Source organism: Apostichopus japonicus, chromosome 16 (genome assembly GCF_037975245.1).
Source record: "Apostichopus japonicus isolate 1M-3 chromosome 16, ASM3797524v1, whole genome shotgun sequence".
Classification (NCBI taxonomy): Eukaryota; Metazoa; Echinodermata; class Holothuroidea; order Aspidochirotida; family Stichopodidae; genus Apostichopus; species Apostichopus japonicus.
In genome coordinates this window covers 6,475,406-6,496,854 of record NC_092576.1, presented here as the reverse complement: position 1 = coordinate 6,496,854, position 21,449 = coordinate 6,475,406, and the positions used below count along the sequence as shown (strand labels likewise).

Here is a 21,449-nt window from a genome sequence, read left to right as displayed (position 1 = left end):
AGACCTAGAAATATATGTGAATTCTCTCTGATCGGTGCCTCAAGACTCACTAAACTATATAGTATTAACAAAAATATGAATGAAAATTCACCGGCAAGAGAAATATGATCCATCCTACCCACCCCCCCCCCCCCTCCCCCTCCATATTGACGGGGGCTATTCTGCCGTTAAAATATAATACTGAACTACATAGAACACAGCTTTACTTTAAGTAATGTAACAAGTCAATTAACTTACCTTTTAAGTTCAATTCTTCCAACCGAAATAATTCATCTTTCCGAGACCAGACCCTGGCTACATTCTCGTCTTACTCCTTGATAAATGGTGACATATAGTAGCTTAGAATGTAGAAATAGCTAAAACCATCTAGGACAAAAAATAGCTTAGCTTTGACAGCTTTTATAATGCAAAAATTACGGTGAAGAAGGACAAGGTCTTTCACAGACCGTGTATTTACTTCCTTAAAATGAACGTAATGATTTAGTCCATGCAGCACACCATAACATGATAAACTTTATGAGTAACAGCTTAACGTGACGTCAAACCTTACCAAAAGGCCTATTAGAAGCAGTATAATGCTACATTGTAACAATTTCTATTGAAACCTGACGCCGCAATCAATATAGTTCCATTATATTGTGTCTTATACATAGCACGGACGCGTTGCCCGTAGCAGTGGAATAGACTTGTTTCAAGTCGTTTGATCTGTAAAAGTGTCCCAGTGAAAATAATCGCGTAATGTAAAAATTTTAAAACAGACTTTAATTAAACTGAACGATTTCATTGTAAGACTGAATATTTAATGAAATAACCCCTAAATTTGTTGTAGGCACTTACTCATTTAAATTTAATCCAAAATTTTCGATATAAATTAAAAACATTTTAAACAACAATGCAGTCAAACTCGATACTTTTATTTGTAATGCTTTGGTTACTAGGCTGCATGGTATACCCTGACTACCGAGATCCAAAGTCCACCCAATTATTGTTTGTTCTCTCACAATTTTACAAATAAAAAGGACGGATGCTAACTTGACGCTAAGTTAGGTGACTCTTACCATGTATGATACACCGTTGTGTGGAAGTATAGACACATCAACTCAACATCGTTTAATTATTTATTGCTAGGTGACCGATCGTTCCAATTACGGGCTTCATTTTGTATCTGCCTTACTGTCCTTCAGTGACGTACGCAGTGCTTCAATGATGCGTGGTCAAATTCAAATTCAACCCATCCCGACTGATTTAGGGTATAGGTGCATGAACCTTTATGGAAGGAGCCAGAGACGGACTGGGTCTTAAAACTGGCCCGGGCATTTTCACCCAGACCGGCCCATTATTCATTGACATTGATACGTTAGAATTCTTCAAATGAGTTATATGTCGTAGCATAGAAACCAGCCATCAAGATAGATAATAACCATAACCAACATGATGATTTCATGAGCTGATTCCCACAGTTAAAGATCTATTTTCTATACAGCCCGTCTGTATTCTATTAACTACTGTGAAAATTGGCTGTAATTTTGGAAGGAGCCATATTTGTGTCAGGGGCATAACCTTTATGGAAGGAGCGAGGCGCACCAAGGGTTTCACAAAGCAGACGTGTGGCCCTAGGTTGTTGAATTCGACTCCCATGAATGGGGTATGGGGATCTATAACCCACAACAAATAGAGCTGCTTAAATTTAATGTTTGCTTTGTCAGGGCTGTGTTGCTTTTCAGCGTAGTCCGCCACTTATGTATATAGCAGAGAATCGGTCAGCGTTCAGTACGATGTCCAATTTATTATCAGTGGTCACCTTTACTAGCGTTCCTTTATAAAGGCACTCTAACCATTACCTTAGCCGTATATAGAGACCATTACTTTGAAAGAGCGCCCTCTACTACGTATTTTTGCGAAATTGGAGTGAGACCGTGCGTATCTATTTTCCAAACTGCAACGATATCACATATATTAATAACCTTGTATAATATTGCCGATTATTTCTTGCATCTAACTTTAGCTATGAATTAAACAAAGATACACAAATTTCATATCTTTCATTTACCTTTTATATTAATCTATAGGTACATGTATTGGGCTTATATTTGTTATAATGAACGTTGCTAGACGTTGTCTAACGTTGTTAGACTTTACAAAACAGTCGTTTTGTATGATATAATCTTAGTACATCCCGAAAAGTCCACTAGTCTTCTTGTAGGTTATTAGTTCCACGAATGATGGTATGTATCATGTGAAGTTACCGTGGCGTCTCAATCTCGCTTCTCTTGAATTTAAAAGGTTACATAAGAATTTGATTCAAGGTTACCAAGGTGACAAACTCCTTATATACAGCAATCTCAAATCCATCCGTTTGCATTCCCTCGGGAAAAAAGTGCCAAACAGCAATAGAACCACATCTTTGTTTAGATATGCTACCAAGTAGCGTTTGATCTTTTGTGACATTTATGCACATGCGAAGCGAACATTGGGTCAAATGAGCCAATGCTAGACCACTTTACCCCTTTCAAAGAACAGCATTAGTAAATTTGTCTGCTGGTGAAGGAGTTAAGAGGTTTGTGACGAAAATTTGCGGCTCTTATAGTTACACATGTCACTTATACCGGTGCTGTGGCCGAGTGGATAAAGGCGGTGACATTTGAAGCAATGTGGCTTAGCAATCGGGAGGTTTGGGTTCGATTTCCGGCTGGTTAATAGTAAGGTGGGTTTTTCATCTAAGAGCAATCTACGTTTTTCCATCTGAAATGACTTTCTAAATTGAAAAGATCAAAATTTGAGTTGAAATGTTGAATTGGAAGCCACCCGACGTGTAAACTTGTAATCCATAAAGCCCTTGCGGAGGGTTTCTCCCACATTTGTGGTCGCTTAAAGCGTCGTAAAAATAACTGCTAATTATTATTATTATAGTTAAAGATCTACGTGGTAATATAATACGGATAACTGCAAGTGCCATGAATGGACAACGTTTCTGTATCCAAAGAGGGGTAGCGGTTATACAGTGAAATTTCAACAAGGACTTATAGACAACATTACTTCGAGAATTAATGGTAAAAGGCAACGAGGGAAGTGTAAGGAGTGTGCTTTCTCACGACTGTTCATGTATTTCACAGCTGGTCGTTTGACGAGATACTGCTCGCGTTTCTCAGTAAAATTGCCACTTCTAAAAAGGTTGTAAACAGTTTGCGATTTGAAGTTATGTTAATTGTATATGACGTCACGTGGCAGATGTGTTTTTTTTTTTCGTTGTTTTATGCTCTTTCTTGTTTATTAATTATTGCTGTTGCTTTAAGTCTTCTCATTCTTCCTAACGTCTATGCAAGTGAACTCCACAAAGCATTTCTCATCAGGAGTCTTTGAACCCCTTTTTTGAAAGAGCGCCACCTATTATACAAGTGTTTGAAATCTGTACATGCACTTGGTAGTTTCGATGACTTTTGTGGTCAAATCGTAAATTAATCGATTCAATTTTGGTTACATACAAGGTTAACCTTCAGAGAAACTTTGTTTTAGAATTAAAAGAAATTTTAAAATTTATACTTTAATTAAAATTATTTTTTAATCTTTCTAAATAACAATTCCTGTGCTTTGTAAACTTTTAAGCCATCAAGGTTACATCAAGGGATTTATCTGTAATGCCTTTCTGGCTGGCAACCACCTCCCACCCTCCCCCAACCTTCCCCCTCCCCCAACAACCACCTCAACATTCCAGCCAGTTTTCTGTGCTCTTTTTAAATTTATTAACTTATATAATGACAACACAGACGAAGTAGAAAACAAGATGAGAAATGATTCAATATTTTTTATCTATTTTATTATACTCCATGATTTGACTCTACCTGCATTTTACCATCGCATATGAATCTATACATACTCAAAAAAAAAAAAAAAAATTCCTCACCCACCACCAAAATGTATGGTGTGTCTAAAAAAAATAGAAGAAAAAAAACAAAAATCGGAAAAGATGAAGAAGATATGGGATGAGATAGGAAACAACTTGAACAGTGGTTTGAAATTTCTGACATTATTTCTCAAACATTATTTAAATTTTATATGTTTAAAGGAAAATGTAACATAAATAAATAAGTTTGTATTTTTTATTTTTTTTTTTATTTCTGAACATTCTCTTGCTTTAACACATTCACAAAAAAAAAAAAAGGTTATAGGGTGAAATGTGATAAAAACGATGATAGACTAATTGCTTATGTGTGATATTTATCTTGTTAATGCTTCGCTCAATTTACAGAGATGCAAAGCAATTGGTGAGGGGTGAGGGATGGGGGTGGGGGGTGGGGGTGGGGGGAAGGGGGAGTGGAGGTCAGGACAGACAGGAAAAGTTGTCCAATTTATGGCACAAGAATTTCTGCTCCATGCATCACCTCCCCCAACCCAAGCTTAACCACCCCTTACCTGTAGAGTTAATTCCCCACCCTGCGACATAGTTTTGACATTTTAACTTGAGTTCCAGCCTCAGTTATTGGTGATCAATACCAAACATTAAAAGCTAACGATAATCGAACAAGATAGTATTTAAACCCGTCCCCATTAATTGACCTCCCACCCTACCCATCCCTTGCCCTAGCCCAATTTGCACCTATTTCCCATATTGAAGAGTTAATTGTGCAATATTTCTCAATTCAATTCAACATAGATCTGTTTCTGGTTACAAATTAAAATAAAATGAAATGTTATCTGAAACCAAAACCAAATTTGAGTCAAATAATTTGCTAATAACATTCAAATTTGCATAATTTCTATAACCAATCATATTTAACTTAATTGTAAAATTAAAAAAAACACAAGATAAACAGGTGTCAAGTCCCCTCCACCCCCCCTCCACTCGCCCCACTGTTCCTGGCAGTCACATCCACCTACAATAGTTTCCCGTATCACATTCTCATAACCATATCAGATCAAGTTCCCATACAAGGTTCTATCTACCCAGTATTAACACGTAGGTAATATGAAAACTAAGGGGAGAACTGTTCTCACATGGAAATAACGATGCTCTGAATGTCTCAAAGGGGTATTTATTTAGTACTGGAATTGCCTAAAAATAAAAAAATAAATACATTCCAATTTCAAATAATTCAAGCATCCTTTCTTTCCCCCCCCCCCCCAAATTTTTGCAAATATACAAGAGAAATAAATAAAGAAGCTTAAAATAGGAAGGAAAAAGTATTCAAATAGGGTGGGACTTTAGCGGTCATCGTTCGATGGAGGTGTGTGAAAACGGGAGCCAGCAACTCCAGATCAAACAGACGAAAAATGAAATGAAAAAGTGAGAGCAAAGCAGAACACAAAACAAGGAATGCGAAATAAGAGGATGGCGTATGTTGAGTTGGAAATAAATAGTTAGAGAGGTTTCGAAAAATAGCCAAGATTGAAAAGTCAAGATTTTTCATCAATCATACTCATAGCTGCTACAAAAGATTGCCCAGAAAGTTATCCAAAAAAAAAAGTCCTAGTCCTTATTTTTAGTCATTTAATTGTAATGTTGGGATAGCGTTTTGTGTCTTTGTCTGCAAAAATTTCTATACTAGCTAACAATTTCTTAGCTTCTTATCATTCTCTTCTCACTAAATTTTGGAAGCTTTCAAGCTTTTCAAATATTCCAATTTTTTGGGGAATATGAAAGATATAGTTTTGGGTACACAATAAATAAGGGCGTATTTTTTTTCTTCTCTTTCTGACAAGCAATTTGAAAACTAATATTGAAGAGGAATATATTCCATCTTCCCCGTAACTCCAGATAAGGTGGATTGAAAATTTTGAAGTTGGATCACAGTAGGGGGAGGGGGGTCTGTGATTTTATCTGGGCAAATGTTTTTCCTTTAGGCTATTTATCCTTCAAACTTGATACATTTGGTAACTCTGCTTTAATACCTGTCAAAGTTCAAGGTACTAAGAATTTCATCAAAATATATCTTTTTGATAGAAATAATCTTTTGTTTGTGGATAAATGATTGACAAAATTATAAAGAAAAACAAAGACATTTTCAGCTCAAGTGCCCTGATGACATCATCCATTCACCTGTTGCCAGATGCATAATCGCAAAAATATCACAAACTTTTCAAAACTCATACCTTCACGATACAATATGCTATGAGGATGTGGTTTTCGCCTACAGATTCAAAAAATTTTCAGCAACTTTGACCAGCAATCAACTTGAGCCACCAGAAAATCCTTTTTAGCTAACTGTAGAGCGACGTATAAGATGTGATTTCACATGAATGGTTTAAAGTAGTGGTTGTGACAATTACCAACATGAGGGCGCCATTCACAATCGACTTATAATGCGAGTACATAATACTCACAAGGAACTTTGCATGAAGTCACGGCTAAAAGCAAGGGCTACACCATTTCAATATACAAGCATTGACAAGGCCATTTTTTTCTTCATTTTTTTTAAGATTACACAAATTTCAAAATGTTTTTTACAATATCTTGTGTAATATTAACTGTCAAGAAATTGAACCAAAAATGTACACAGAAAAATGGAATATGACTAGAATTTACCATTTTTCTTTAGGTTTTTTGCTAATTACAAAAAAAAGAAGAAAAAACCATTTTGTCTATATAATGATAATGAAAGCCCACATTCTTTATACAAAGTTATGAAAGAAAGAAATGAATAGAAAAGAAAGATTGAAAAAAAAGATAGCACTTCAATTTTGGAAAATCCGTTGGGTACGATTCTGGTACCACCAGATCGGTTAACTTGATAAATGCCAAGGACAGGTTAGAGAATAAACTTGCACAGATAGTTTCAAAGTTTGCTAATTGGTTCTTTATCTTTATTTTCTGTTATTATTTTATTCCATCATATTTTGAAGATCCTACTAAAGGTATGGTATAACAATAGACTACTTGTCTACTAAAATAATGTGAAATTTCACTACATTGTTATTTAAAAAAAAAAAAAACTAACCTCATATTGTTTAAGCATTTTGTCAAATCCAATATGACTTAACAACTCTCTATTGCAGATTTTAGGCTAAAAAAGGGGGATTGTTAAAATCAGGAAATGGCAAACCAACAGGATGCAAGAAGCAGCACCTCTGGAGGATAAAACTAAAATACAGAAAAAAAAAATTTATCCGGTTGTTTTTCTTCAAAACACTAATCGGACAAAAATTGAATAAAACTTCATCGCTGTGAAAATTGTCATACCTTTACATGATATAATATTTATATATATAAACAAAAATTGTGGATTAAAATAATATTTTCTTGGAGGCATAAATTTACAATGTGCTAATTATATTTTGTGCACAAAATATAAATGAAAAAATACAAAGAAGACCAAAACAAACAAAAAAAGACCTGGAATTTTGTTTTATTTAATTGTCTTTACAAATTTCCAAAAGTCCATTTCCAAAACCTCTGATATTTAAAAGAAAAAAAAAGAGCCAGAAGGCAGTGATAAATGCTCACAACTCTTTTTACTTATGAGATAAAATGCAGCTCTTGCATTTGAACAGAGGAAAGAGAATGACCTCCCCCTCACCCCCCACCCCTCCCCCTTTTGTTATTTGAATTACAAGAGTAATCCAACCCCCCCCCCCTCCCAAAGTTATTTTGAGTTATAAAAGAAGGAAAATTCCAGACATTTTTATTCTAAGAATCAGACAAAAACAGACGTAGACACTACATGCAATGTCAAAAGGTCTCTGGCCATTTTATGGTCAACATTCAAAGACCCCCTTCTAGTACTTTATACACTCTCTGAAGATAACTGTTGCAAATGGCATACTCCCGTCTTTAAATAAAGACATATTAATCAGTTTTCTTGCATCACAGAAATGTCAAATAACATCTTCCACGAAACTGTGTAAAGCCGATGATAGGAAGAAATTGCGAACCAGTTTGTTTTATTTTGAGAAGGAAAAACTCAATATGTGATCAGGAAAATGTTTTCACTTGAACACTATGAGTCGGATATCCTGCAGATTAATTTCTTCCGCGTTTTGATTGGTTGTTGTCTCGGACACCTTTTGCCCGATTGGTTGTGAGCTATTCAGGTACCTTCGCAGTGTATTTCCGTTAGCGGGAAAATATATCTCAAGGAAACAGGTGACGGAAGTCAAACCTGTGACTTTTTTTCCAGAAGTGTGGGCTACCTGGTTGGACTGTATAAAGTCAATGTAAAACCGGTCTTTAGCAGTGATAGTCCTTCAGGCAACCACACATACCAATGGCTCTTCAGTCTATTGCCCACTTAGCTTAAGTCCACAAAATCCTGATCAACTTCACGGTGAACGTTTGTATTTGGGGGCAATTGGGCTACTCCAGTGAGAGTTCACGGTAAACGTTCACGCAGAGACATATTTGCTGAGTGGTTTTGTGCCACTCGACGGTTTCCATGTCGGCGGATATCACTGGCAGGAATGTTTGCCAAGCTGCTGAAAAGTTCACGGTTCACCATATTTCATGGAAATATTTGCTGAATGACTAGGCCTCGTCCGGAAAATTGAATCGTGCGAGTAGAGAACAATCCCAGAAATTGATGATTTAATCATATATACATCTTCTCGAGGCTGCCTATCAGAACCTGTAGCTCTGTATTGCTTTTTCATTCCTTTTTCCTTCGATAAATGACGGTCGTCAAACTTCGTCGTCAAATCGATTCTTCCTTTTTGCATATCTCCGTAATTTCTGAAAAAACTCAAGCGACTTCCACCGAGTTAGATTCCCCAAGAACAGTTCGCAGTTCATTTTGCCATTTGTTCTGTTCCTGCTATCGTTAACCATCCCATTCACATGTTATTTCATCTAGGCACAGTCATTATAATATCCATCTATCGCCCTCCCCCCTTCAGAACCACCTGACGAAAGCGATGGTTGTGCATAGGAGTAGTATTGTCCATGATAGTCTGTGGTTGCTCGATTTACTATCACCGTCCCCGGTGTATGGATCGTTGCCACTGGATTCGTTGGGTTTTTTGTCTACTGGGGAAGGAAAAGAACAAAGAAATGTCAACCGATTAAGCAACTGGTGAGAAGGAAACATACAGTCAACTTAACACTCATCAATGGGCTGTCAAAATAGTTTCAATTTTACACCAACCTCAATGAAATTATGTTTTACTTTTTTTTTCCTTTTTTTTTAAAGGTATTACCATTTCCATTACTAAGTCTGTGGTCAAAACTTTAGGTGCTCAAGGTGTTTGGAAGGGGTAAGGAAGGGGCCATCCGAGGTGCAAAAGAGGCGCTCCAACCAACAGTGCTAGTGCCTTGAATCAAAGCTGCACACTCTGTGCCATGGAAAATACTAACACTTTTCACAACCAAGAGAGAATTGGAGCACAATTCCAAACCAGTCGGCCAGGAGGCCAATCCTCCACCACCCCACACCGCCTCCACCACCCCTCGCCACCTCCACCAACCCCTCCCTACCAACCCCACCACCCCTCGTCAGGCCACATATCTCCATTTCTACTTACTAGGTTTTCTTCTGGTGGGTTTAACAGTTGTTTCTAATTTTGTAGATGCTTTTGGAGATGTAGTTGATATGCTTCGGGAGACTGGAAGCAAAGTTGTTGGTGAATTATATCTATCTCTCGTTGTGGGTCGACTTGACGATGGAATACCTGAAGGAATATTAAAATGAGAATATTATTATTAAAGCATTATCTCTTTTTACAACTTGTTTTGCCAAATCCCATGGCAGCAAGTGCATTGACAGCCAGGGCTTGCCCTCTGAGACAACAATAGCCCCCCCTCTCCACCCCCCCCTCATCCCCTTACTTCATATTTCCTTTAAGCCTTCATTTGTCCTTCAGCATATTATGAAAGTGAGAATATATTCCTTATCCCATATTTTGTTTGGGCCCCATCATTCACCCCATGTCCTAAGGTTTTACCCCCTGTACCTGCCCCCCCCCCCAAGGATCATATTATCACGAGTTATTTCCTTGTTTGCCTACATCAATTCTTTCAGTACTGACAGATATATGCTGTTAGCAAATTTTGATGAAGATTGTCTGGCAAGTAGTATGACCACATTCCTGGTCACCTTTCATGACTTGACCCAATCACCTCTCTTTCATAATTCACAGATGGTCTAAAGTGACTTTATCACCAGGAGGTTATTTTCACCTCTTTCGATTCTGGGCTTATCGCAATTAAAAAATACCGGCCCTTCTTTCTTTCTGTCTTTTTTCCCTTCCAAAATGACCTTTTTTATTCTTTTATGAATGGATTGAACATTACAAATAAGCGACAGAAGTGAAAAAACAAATTGCTGTTCACGATTTTTCTTTCACAGACTGACAATATTAGCAAGCCACAAAACTGAAATCTTGAGTGGTTTCTTTAAGCATGACCGGATAGGGAGAGCGAAGATCTATTTATTGAGGTTATTTAATTTGTTGTGTTTTATTCTTTATTACCTGTGATGCCATCCCCAATCACATGTACTAGCAACTTCATGTAGTGTGAACTGCATAGGCCACCCTGACTTTGATCAATACCATCTTCTGTACCATCTGCAGTTGCTATGGAAACGAGAAAAGAACAAAAGAACATTATAAATGGAGGCACATATCTCAGATGTAGTCTCGAAAGATTGACCAGACGTTTCAATATCTGTCATTCCGTCCTCCCACATAACAACAAAATGGTTGAACCCTTGATCCCCCTATCCCTCATCTGCGTCCCATCACCATAATTGTCCCATCACCCCATTGTCCCATCACCCCACTGTCCCATCATCCCTTCACCTAATTGTCCCATCATGCCATTGTCCGATCACCCCATTGTCCCATCACTGGACTGTCCCATAACTCTCCCCACTGTCCCATCATCCTATTGTCCCATCACTCCCCTCACTGTCCCATCACCCCATTGTCCCATCACCCCTTCTGTCCAATCGCCCATAATCCCCCCCATTGTCCCATCCCTCCCACTGTCTCATCACCTCTTTGTCCCATCACCCCCACTGTCCCATCACCCCCACTGTCCCATCACCCCCACTGTCCCATCACCCCATAGTCCCACCTCCATCACCCCATCGTCCCATCACCCCCATCCACCCATCATCCCCTCCCCATTCACCATATCCCTCCTGTCAGTATAGCTACATCTAATTTCCTAACAGCCTTCAATCAATGTGGTGTTCAATGAGTTGGAATCAATCAGAAATAATCATTATCAAAGCACCTGTTTCCAAGTGTCAATTAAAAATCTTTTGAATAAATAGACAAATTTGTCAAAGATTTAGAATTGGCTAATCTTGGCTTTCTTTTAAAGCCAAGGCCAAAAATCAGAATTTCTCATATTCCTGGTGTTTCTCTGAAACTATTCAAACCTTGTGTTTCCCCCAATAAAATATATACAAATATATAAAAAAACTAAAACTTAAACAAAATGGTACCGAAAAGCAAAACTTAACACTTTTGACTTTGCGAGCTATAAAAGCATTGCCCCGGGCAAACTTTTTGACATTTTTCTTTTTTAAGTTAACTCATTAAACTCCACCAATTCTAGAATAGAACTTGAGAGAAACTAACCCCCCCCCCCCCCCACAAAATAAAAAAGAAAGGAGAAGAAGTACAAATTAAATGAGGCCAAGACAGACAGACAAGGAAAGAAAAACCTTCAGCTTACAAGTCAATCACAGAGGCATAATCATGGGAAAACTGGGACAGAATGTAAAGAATTTCAAATTTCCTTTTGTTAATAACCTGTTAAACTATTAGCCATGGCTCTTGAACTACTAACTTTGCTAACAAAAATAAAGCAAATATTTAACTTTTACCTCTCAGAAGCATTTAATCTACTTAAGGTTCATTCAAACGTCAATCAGAATTTTTAAGCGTCAAAGACTGGTTAAGATTCCAGCGAGTGGCTAACATGACGGACACCTTTGATTTTAAACTTCTACACGCCTGGGTGACGACGATTATGCAATAATAATTCAATTTCCCCCTTTTTTCTCCTTATTTTTGGTTTCTGTACTGTTTTTGCACTTTTATGTTTCTTCAAATTAAAGGTCAGACCTTGGCCTAATTGTTCCGAAAAACAAGGCTTGTTTTTTCGCAACAGCGAAGACAAACAGAATCGAAACTGGTACACAATCCAAAAGAAGAAAGGACTGTGAACAATTAAACTTCCTGATAGCCTCAGAGTTCTAACCAAAAGGTATTTAACGACTCGATAAATGAAAGAATAGCCACTAAAATTTAGTTTTGTTCGCACTCAGTGCAATGGCGGAGTGTTTACAGTCGATTTGAAATTTACAACTTGTGAAAAAGATGGCCTTGAGTTTTTTAATATATGTGGGAATTCTTTTGGAAGTTTCAGAATTTTTTATATTTTTTTTAGCTGGTTATTAAACGAACCTGTCGTGCTACTCACAGATAAAAGTGCTCTGGGAAATGACATTTGTTTTTCTTTGAGTTTCTTGTTATGTTAAAGTCCAACAAACACCGACCGGGAAGTTTGAATATTGTTTGAAATATCTCATTCCCGTTTTCGGTTTCTTTAAGTTTGCACGAAGAAGGAAGGAATGAACCGGATTCAAAACTTACTTATGAAGTAATAATCTCGGCCGTGCTTGAAGATGGGATCGCCGGGATACGTGGTGTGTTCTTGGAAGAGTAACCGAAGTTGATTTTCTACAAACGGCCGGTTACATCTCAAGAGCGTCTTTCCGCCGCCCATGGCGAGATTACAGTTGTCGTAACCGGACTTGGTCACCTGCGTGAACTTGTGGTACTGTGCTCGATCCGGCTGGAAGGTGTCGTTGATACGAGGGCAGACTATGTCGATCACGTCATTGATGCTGGCTTCGATCCTGTAACCGTCCGGACCGTTGCTGTAAGACGGAAAGAAGAATGTATGTATGGAAATTAATTATCAACTTCTGGACTCAAGCAAAGGGTGGAACATGATGGAACAAAGAATACAGCAAAATATCTGGCAAAAGAATAAATCAGCAGAAAAAAACAAAATTATTGAGAGTTTGTTTGCTAACTGCAGGTGCAAACAAGTTCTTATGTTACTTGTAAATCATCTCTGAAATTGATAAATTTTTACATCCGATATGAACTCAAATCAGCCAAAAAGAGAAAATATTCCAATAAATAACAAGTCAGATTTATATCTTTGAAAGGTTTACTCTACAAATTGCAATATTGAAACCTTTTCCTGTAAGGTTTAAAAAAAACAAGAAAAAACAATTCCCTATATGTACAGTAAAGTAGTGTTACTATATGGATCTATATAACACAAAGTTATGCATTTACAACACTGCAGAATTCTATTCTACTTTCAAAAGTGATTAGCGCCCTCTATTTGCAAAGTTTACATAGTCCTATTGAAAAAAACTGTTAGTTAACCAAATGTCATACTGAGAGTTCAATGAAAGGTTAAAGGGTTGTTGATTTTCAAGTTCTTCTTCATCTCCTAGTCCACCATCTGGATGAATCACCTCTTTCACTCCCACCACCAAGGGCCCCCCCGCACTAAGCTTGTAATTCTAAGCTATCCAAAGAAAGAAACATTTCAAATTACAAACAGGTATCAAAAATTTCAACAGATTGATTGATACATTTCTAAGCACATGAAGAAGAACCTCTTACATTACCAGTGTACCCCCCTCTACAAAATTATCCTTTACCAGAGGAACAAAATTGGTGTATATTTTCCGTGAGGAACTGATGTTGCCATGGAAACTGTCTTTTGAAACGCTTGTCAGCTACTTTAAAGAAAACAGTCAAAATGTCATGTCAAGTAAGAGAAGATCTTCTGTGATTCCATTTTTTATTTTGTTTTCATTTAAAGGAAACTACACTTTCTTAACATCCACAAGAAATGTATTCAGAATGCTTAGCAGATACAATGAATGACTATCTGGTTACTGCTTTTAAGCAATACAATCAATACCTGCCTTTGGGTGTTAACATGCCTCCCCCCCCCCATACCCTTTACCCTGGTCCTACAGCCTATGTGAACAAAGACTTCACAATGTACTAGACAGGAGGAGTATTGTGCCTCTCCTTAAATGTTTGGTCAGAATTCGAATGGAACCAGACTTCCTAGCTATTTGCCTAAGTGTTCATTTTGTTTTTCAACTTTAATTATCAAAAGTTGGACATAAAATGAAGGATATAACCAAAATAAGACACATTTCCACATACAAAAAAGAAAAACATTTGCTTCACAAATATCCATCGCAAACACTGGTGAGGATGTTAATAGTTGGATAATCATTTCAGCTATTTATATTCACATCTTATCTTTTCGAAATTATTTCGAAAGAATTTAATCACAGATACAAGAGTCCGCCCCGTAAAAAGTGGTTACCAAGGGAAATCTCATGTGTCATCTCCTGTTGCTAACACAGGATATAAGCTAGCCTCTCTCGGCCTAGCCACAGATTTAATATATTACCAATTACACACTCGACTGCAACCAAAGGAGAATCAAGTCGTGACAGAGACATTAAAAGACAAAAGGATTATCAGTTTTACAAAATGATTTAAGATTTTTATGATATATACAAGAGATCGAATAAACATTAAGAGGTCACCTCGCATAACTTTCATGGCCTGATTATCACTCCCAGGTGCACCCACCTAAGTTAGTCCCTATTAGGACTAGCCTAATCTGTAATCATGTGACATTTTGTTCCAACTACTTGGAACAGACTGTCTCATAAAATGCCAATCCAGCCATCCTAAAAGTTATGATTTATTGGAGAAGCTGTCTGATTATGAAGAGAGAAGTCCCTCTAGGGTGTAGTAAAGGTTCCTCTAAACCAAGCAAGCACCACCATAGGCTGCCATACACACCACAGAAGAAGCAGGTATACAAAGTCCTAACCGGCTAGGCTAGGTAGGAGTAGGAGTAGTAGCTACTTCCAGGGACTAAACATGTTGAACTCTAAGCACTGCTCGCTGGACAAAGAAAGGCAAAACCTCACTCACTACAAGTGCAAGAAAAACTTAAAACATTGAGGACTGAAACTTTATCCAGAGATGAAGATTATCTCTGGAGTACGGAATCCTATTTAAAAAGGGAAATGTTGGAACAAAGCAGAAATGTAAAATTTTTACCTAGATTCCACCTATCCATTGCAATCTGTATATTGTAATTGTTATGTTATGTTATGTTCATTTCTATTTATTTCATTTGTATCTATGGTTATGAATAATTTTCATTGTTATCTATTGTCTTCCCTCATGGCTAATTCTGTATCTATTTCTCTTGTTTCTTTTGTTTCTATGCATTTTCCTTTATATCTTTTAATTCTATCTATTCTCATCAATTAATTTTAGCTCTATCTTTTGTATTAGCAAATCTATATTACTTACATTGATTTTCATTTCATTTCTATCTATTCATTTCAATTATATCTTTGGTATCATTTTTATCTATTGTCTTTTTTGTTTGTCAGTATATTTTGTTTATAATTTGCAGTTATTATTTAAATATTCATTCATTTGATTAATTTCCTATCTATTCATTTCAATTTTATCTAAATTGTATTTTGTGTCTAGTCATTTAACATGTATTTATCTCTTGCACAATTTGTATGATTTTTTTAATTTCTTGAATTTTTTATCAATTTCCATCTTTTGCAATAAATTTCTAAATTTCCCTAACAGCAGATATATACCACAGTATGCCTTAGAACATACAAAATCATGTCACATCTATGAAACAGTAAGGACAATCTTTTAGAAATTAAACTCTTCCCATGCTGAACCCAAAATACCTTACAATCTTTCCAATCTTTCGATATTAATTTCATCATCATTTATAAGGCTTTCCATTTTCCTCCCCCTCGTTATCGCATGGGGCAATCCTGTGCAACAATTTCCGTTGCTATTTTTTTTAAATTGTTTGCGTTGAGTGAAAATCACGGTGTTAACAGTTTAATGTAACACTTTCAAGATAATTGAATGTGGGAAATTCCAATCTGCCTGAGTGTGTCAACTAGCACAGGAAACTGGAGGTGTTTGCTAACAGCTCCTTGGCACCTAGTACTACTACTACTACCACAGAACACAGTAAATCTTATAACCAACCCTTCAGCTAAGAAATTCCAATCTCCTAAACGACGGAGAGAAGAAGAAATTTCAACCCCTAGAACTTTCTCCACTTGCCAGAGAAGGATCATTCCTGTACATACTTATGAGGGACGGTACATCATTGCCGGGGAAATAATCATTATTAGGTTCACAAAACAGGTCACATATGTTCTGCAGGAGTCTGTGCCATGCCAATTACCAGCTAGTAATTTGACAGCCAGTATTTCAATAGGCGGTGTCGTAGCGTCCCTTATCATGTCACTGTGTCCTTGCATGTACGCCTGCATAAATATGTATACATATCATATGATTTACTAATTTGACACTAGCACTATTTCCACTGGATAATGAATGTAACTACAGTCCCAATTTGATTTAAGAAAACTTTCTGTAGAGTAACTTAAACCAGCCAAACATTTCCCCTACCCCCCCACCCTTCCACCCCTGTATACCAACTCAAGTGATATACATGCCCGTTCACATCTGTTTCAATTGCACAGTATGTACATTGCAACACTATACAGCATACACACATCACCATCTACATAACACCAGGCAGTGAAAACTGAGGAATTAAATACTGGTCTGTATCGGTCAGCAAAATCAATGCCCTCTCGCACATGACGTTAACACCTTGTTCCTCCTGGCTAGAATGACTTGATTGCCAATTGTTTCAATCTTTCTGGACACTCTAAAATCCAAAATAATTTTAATTTACGACACCTCTTCAAGAGAGGCGGCAGGCGTTCTCCGAGATAATCGATGCGATCTTGCCCGAGTCGTGAGGAATTCTTCCGTTATAACATCAGAGAGGATATTGGTTTTTCCCCTTTTCGAGGGCGGGGGTGCTTGAACGGACGTATGCATCGAATATCAGGCGAGCATGGCTGTCGCCTGCTCATGCAGAGGTGATAGACGAACACATGTAAAATAACTTGCCCTATATTTATAGATTTGATGGACATATATATTATTCACCCTGTACTTTTGTCTCCGTCACGGATGTTGCTGTGTATGCAGTTCAAAACGTGTGAAAATCCGCACCAAACTAGAACAAAGGTGGATGGTATATGGGATGATAAACCCACGATTAGCATCATTTCTACAGCATCTATACATTGTATGATTTGGGCAAGGGGGAGGGGAGTATAGGGTAAGAGAATTCTGTTGCTTGAGAGTATGGACTTGAAAATAGAGGGCGTTATGTATAAAATAGCTACAGGTTACTTTAAATTTAGCCATGGGCAATGTGGATATATGTATAATAAAGTATATATTTGATTTAACATGCATTAGAGTAAAATTAGGATTTTAAGAATTTGACAACCAGGTTCATATAATTTAACATTAAATATGTTTATAGGACATCTACAATTTTTCAAACGGTCTGAAAGTTTTCAGGTTATATATTGTTCTAGAAAGCTTAAACAATCCTGTAAAATTAGAAGGGGAAAAAAATTCATTTTGTGAGAAAACTATTAATAAGTAGAAAGTGCAAAGAATAACTTAATAACTGGTTTAGTCCCTAAAGAGTCTTGGAAGACAGTTGAGCAGACATATTGCATTTAAAAGGAACAACATTGTCAAATCCTTATTTTCTATCATAGCAAATCTGAAGACTTCTAAAAGTTTGGTTTTTAACGTAAAAAATTTCACATTGTCTATATATTGCAAATGTGTACAAAAGACTGCTACATGTTTTTCCATATTTGAGAAACAATATTCCCCCACATCTTACATCCAAAGATCATATTTGGGCCACATGCAATATGGGATAAATCCCTCACTGGCTTAACAGAGGGAGAACTGGTAGACTCTATATTAAATATACTCGCATATATAGGTCTAACACCCATGGTGATATCCCTGCGTGCTGCTGGGTATAGTGCTGGCTCCTACGACTTAAACTGCAACCATGATAGATATAACACAAAATACCTACACAGTGCTGGAGTTCCAGCAATTGTACTTTTACTATGAAATGTTTCTTTAACAGTTGGAAGGTATTAACCTTTTCGACTATAGCTGGCTACATACATTAGTGCAGTGACCCTTAAATACGTGTGTGTGTGTCGATTGGCAGCCTCTGAAGTTTTGCACAGTATACATACATATACATATAGCACGACGGTCTCTCAAATGTGTGACTTGTCTACTGGATTAACTCTTTTGCATGTAACCATACAATGCACAGTATATACATATAGTAGTCTCATAAACAAGACGGTCTCTCAATTGTGTGATTTGAAGTTCTGCTTCTAACCAACCATACAATGCACAGTATGCATATGTTTATATATATAGCACGACGGTCTCTCAAATGTGTGACTTGTCTACTGGATAAAACTATAATGCTTTTATCCATACAATGCACAGTATATAGTCAAACCAAGATGGCCTCTCAAATGTGTGACTTGTCTACCGGGTTAACTCTTTTGCATGTAACCATACAATGCACAGTATAGGTATAGTCTCATAAACCAAGATGGTCTCTCAATTGTGTGATTTTTCTACCGGGGTTTAACTCTTCTGATAAATGTCCGTTCACCGGGAGATACTCATCATATCGCCCCGACAAGTCGCCTTTCGATATAAAGTTCAAACAATGACCTAAAAAGAGACGACGAATTATAAAGGCCCCCTTCGACAAAACAAGTCCCTGCTTTCCGAAAACTCTCAATAGGAAGGAAACAATGCCTGGATATATATACATGCCAAAGGCGATATGAATCAATTTGATTTGGGATAACGCTCTGGTGTGGAGGAAGCTGGAGTTTTGAATTTAATTGAGGTTTTGGAATATTCACTTAAGCACAATCTCTGCAATTGATGTCGCGGCGAGAACTGAGGAAAAAAAACTAATGAAAGGTGAACGCAGATACAGAAACTGAAAGAAAATGTACGTCAACTGAAAGAAAATGTACGTCAACTGGAAAAAGTGCTGTCCCCCGGAGATTGAAGTACAACGCACCATGGTGTGTCATCTCCAAACTAATACAGGCTCGACAAAAATATGGTGCAATACAAATGTTGAAATACATCTCATAGGATTCTTTTTTACTAAAATGTTGATTTATTCTTGAGCTATTAAAAATCTTTTTTGAAAGCTTTTCAAAATGACACTATTGTTCTATCTATCTATTCATAAAGTATCACCGATCCCAACTCACATTTTTGGCTTTTTTGTCTTTTCTGTTTGATCTCTGCAGGGGTACTGCTCCCCTACCGGTTCCTTTCAGGTAAACTTTTCTAGTTCAGCGATTTTTCTGTTCAATTCTATTTTTCTGTTCAGTTCGAATCTCTATTTATAACCTGCTTTGAACTGTGACACCGATACCCAGATGCCCACATTGAAAGCTCCAGCCTATCGAATAATTACGGCGGGCTATGGTGGTGCCAACCGGTAGCATAAAAATTATCATGGAGAATAGGTTTCCTCCCATGCATGGAAAGTAACTTCAAATAGACTTCTTTTTAATTGCAAAAGACATATCAATTTCTTTTGTTAAGAGTCTGTAGCCTCAACGGTATGCATTGAAAAACTAAACTTGGTTTTTGACATGGTTTGTGAGTCCATGGAGCTATTATAGCTCCATGGTGAGTCAGACACTGCTTTGAGGTGACTGAGTCTCTTACAAAGGTATGGTGTCCCGCCTTGCTTCAGTGCTCCTTGATTTGATGTGCGATGGGATCAATTTACCAAGATGGTATATATTTGGCGTCTTTGTTGCTAAAGATAGCTGAAAATGTCACCCGATAGAAACCAGGGGAACAATTCTGAGATGTCAATGATGGGGTCTCACTTCCACAAAGAACCAAAGGTTTCAAAGCTTTATGGTTGTTTCATTTAGATTCTAAGACCCTTTTATTAAAACTACAAATCTACCTTTAAAAATTGTCTTTGCTGTAAATTAAAATTAGTTTTGATGTATTCTATTCTTGCTGCAGACTTTAATCTGGGCTATATCCCTCTTTCTTTAAATCTACAAATCTATCTTTGAAAATTGTCTTTGCTATAAATTAGTCTCGATGGATTCTTGCTGCGGACTTTAATCTGGGCTATATCCCTTCGTACACCTGTAAATATTTACAGACACTCTCAACTCTTTGGTTTAAATGCACAGTCAAAGGAGAAGTGGAAAATATTTTATCGACCTGAACTGGTTTCTCTCTCTCTCTGTAAACATTTTCTTTAAATTTAAAACCTTCCAAGTTAATGTCCTTTTAAAGTGTCTAATTCCTGAAAAAAAGGAAGGTAGAATCCATCAAAACTGGCAAATTATTCTCCATAAACTTTGAATAAATCAGAAGTTTCATTTCTATAGTGCTATGTAATAAAATTCATCTTATGAAATTTCCAAACAAAAGTCAAATAAATCTGACCAAAGAAAATGAAAAGAGTTTTGCTAACTGTTTCATTTCAAATTATAATGCCACCTCGGCTGACAGGAGGTATCCACAGAGATGCAGAGAGGCAGGGAGCCGGATCATGTGGTTGCCATGGTAATGGCAAGCTTCTCCCCACCAGGGGGCAGAGAATGCAGGGAATACGATACAAGTAACAAGGATGGCAGAACAGAGGAGTCTGGACGAACCTAACCGTAGGACCCGAAAACGGCAGATAAAAGGCTCGGGGGAAATCACCCTCACAATGGCTCTCAATGTCGGGCGACAAATTATTTTTAAATTTCTTGAACTTGGTTCAAATGTTACAAAGGGTAGACGACGAAATGTTTGGGAGACCTCAGCGGTTTTAGGCAAAGCGAATGACTCATGCGGTAAGGATTCCAGGCTCGGTTAGAGAAAAGTGTCATTCTTCGGAGAAATTGCTCGTAGGTTCTTCTACAGAAGGGCTGGCCACGGAAAAAAAAAAAACAAGGTTTTGAAGGGAAAAATGTCCATCAGGAGTACGTGTCAATTGAGGGCGAAAACATCTCAGGTGACCCGGTAATTGTTATTGTACCCCTGGAGAAAAATGAAGACTTTTTTAAGAATGTCATCTCATAAAGTTGACAACTCTGTGTCAACGAGTTACTTGATTTCTTCCATCGATTAAAATTTGCTCCCCGTACACTTTTTCTGAATGTAAAATAATATCTCAAAATGTGCTCAATTTTTGAAAAGACAAATTCATTTGAAAGGAAATGCAAAGAAACGGCACAATAATTTTAATCTTCTATCATGCTGTCATCATATTTCTGATATCTTCCTTGTAGAGAGAGTTTTTCATGCTTATTTTGAATCCATATATTATCTAGAAAGAATTTTATGGAGGTCAAAGAAATTTTTTTTTTTGGCTCGGTCAAACTACTTTACATAGTTAAGTTCTGAGGAAACTTTGCTTTTCCAAAAAATTCGACAATTTACAAATCGCTGTACTTACAAATTTAATTTATGAATATTCATGT

At 37.1% G+C, this 21,449-nt stretch overlaps 2 protein-coding genes across 4 annotated transcripts in view; both read right to left on the bottom strand.

Annotated features, from left to right (window-relative positions):
- Positions 1–515, bottom strand: part of LOC139982065 (uncharacterized) — a 76,815-nt gene extending 76,300 nt beyond the window's left edge. Inside the window, exon 1 of one of the 2 annotated variants that reach the window (XM_071994578.1) lies at positions 238–515. The gene's annotated coding sequence lies outside the window, so the exon portion shown is untranslated. The remainder of the gene's footprint in view (positions 1–237) is intronic. The other variant, XM_071994577.1, reaches the window with a different exon arrangement.
- A 4,599-nt stretch (positions 516–5,114) lies between these two features.
- LOC139982789 (ephrin-B2-like) overlaps positions 5,115–21,449 on the bottom strand; it is a 79,618-nt gene continuing 63,283 nt past the window's right edge. Inside the window, exons 2-5 of one of the 2 annotated variants that reach the window (XM_071995888.1) lie at positions 12,535–12,821; positions 10,396–10,500; positions 9,448–9,594; positions 5,115–8,950 (exon numbers count right to left, since the gene is read on the bottom strand). In XM_071995888.1, coding sequence (XP_071851989.1) covers positions 8,820–8,950; positions 9,448–9,594; positions 10,396–10,500; positions 12,535–12,821 — 670 coding nt within the window. In that variant the 3' untranslated portion in view covers positions 5,115–8,819. Of the gene's footprint in view, positions 8,954–9,447; positions 9,595–10,395; positions 10,501–12,534; positions 12,822–21,449 lie in introns of both variants that reach the window. The other variant, XM_071995887.1, reaches the window with a different exon arrangement.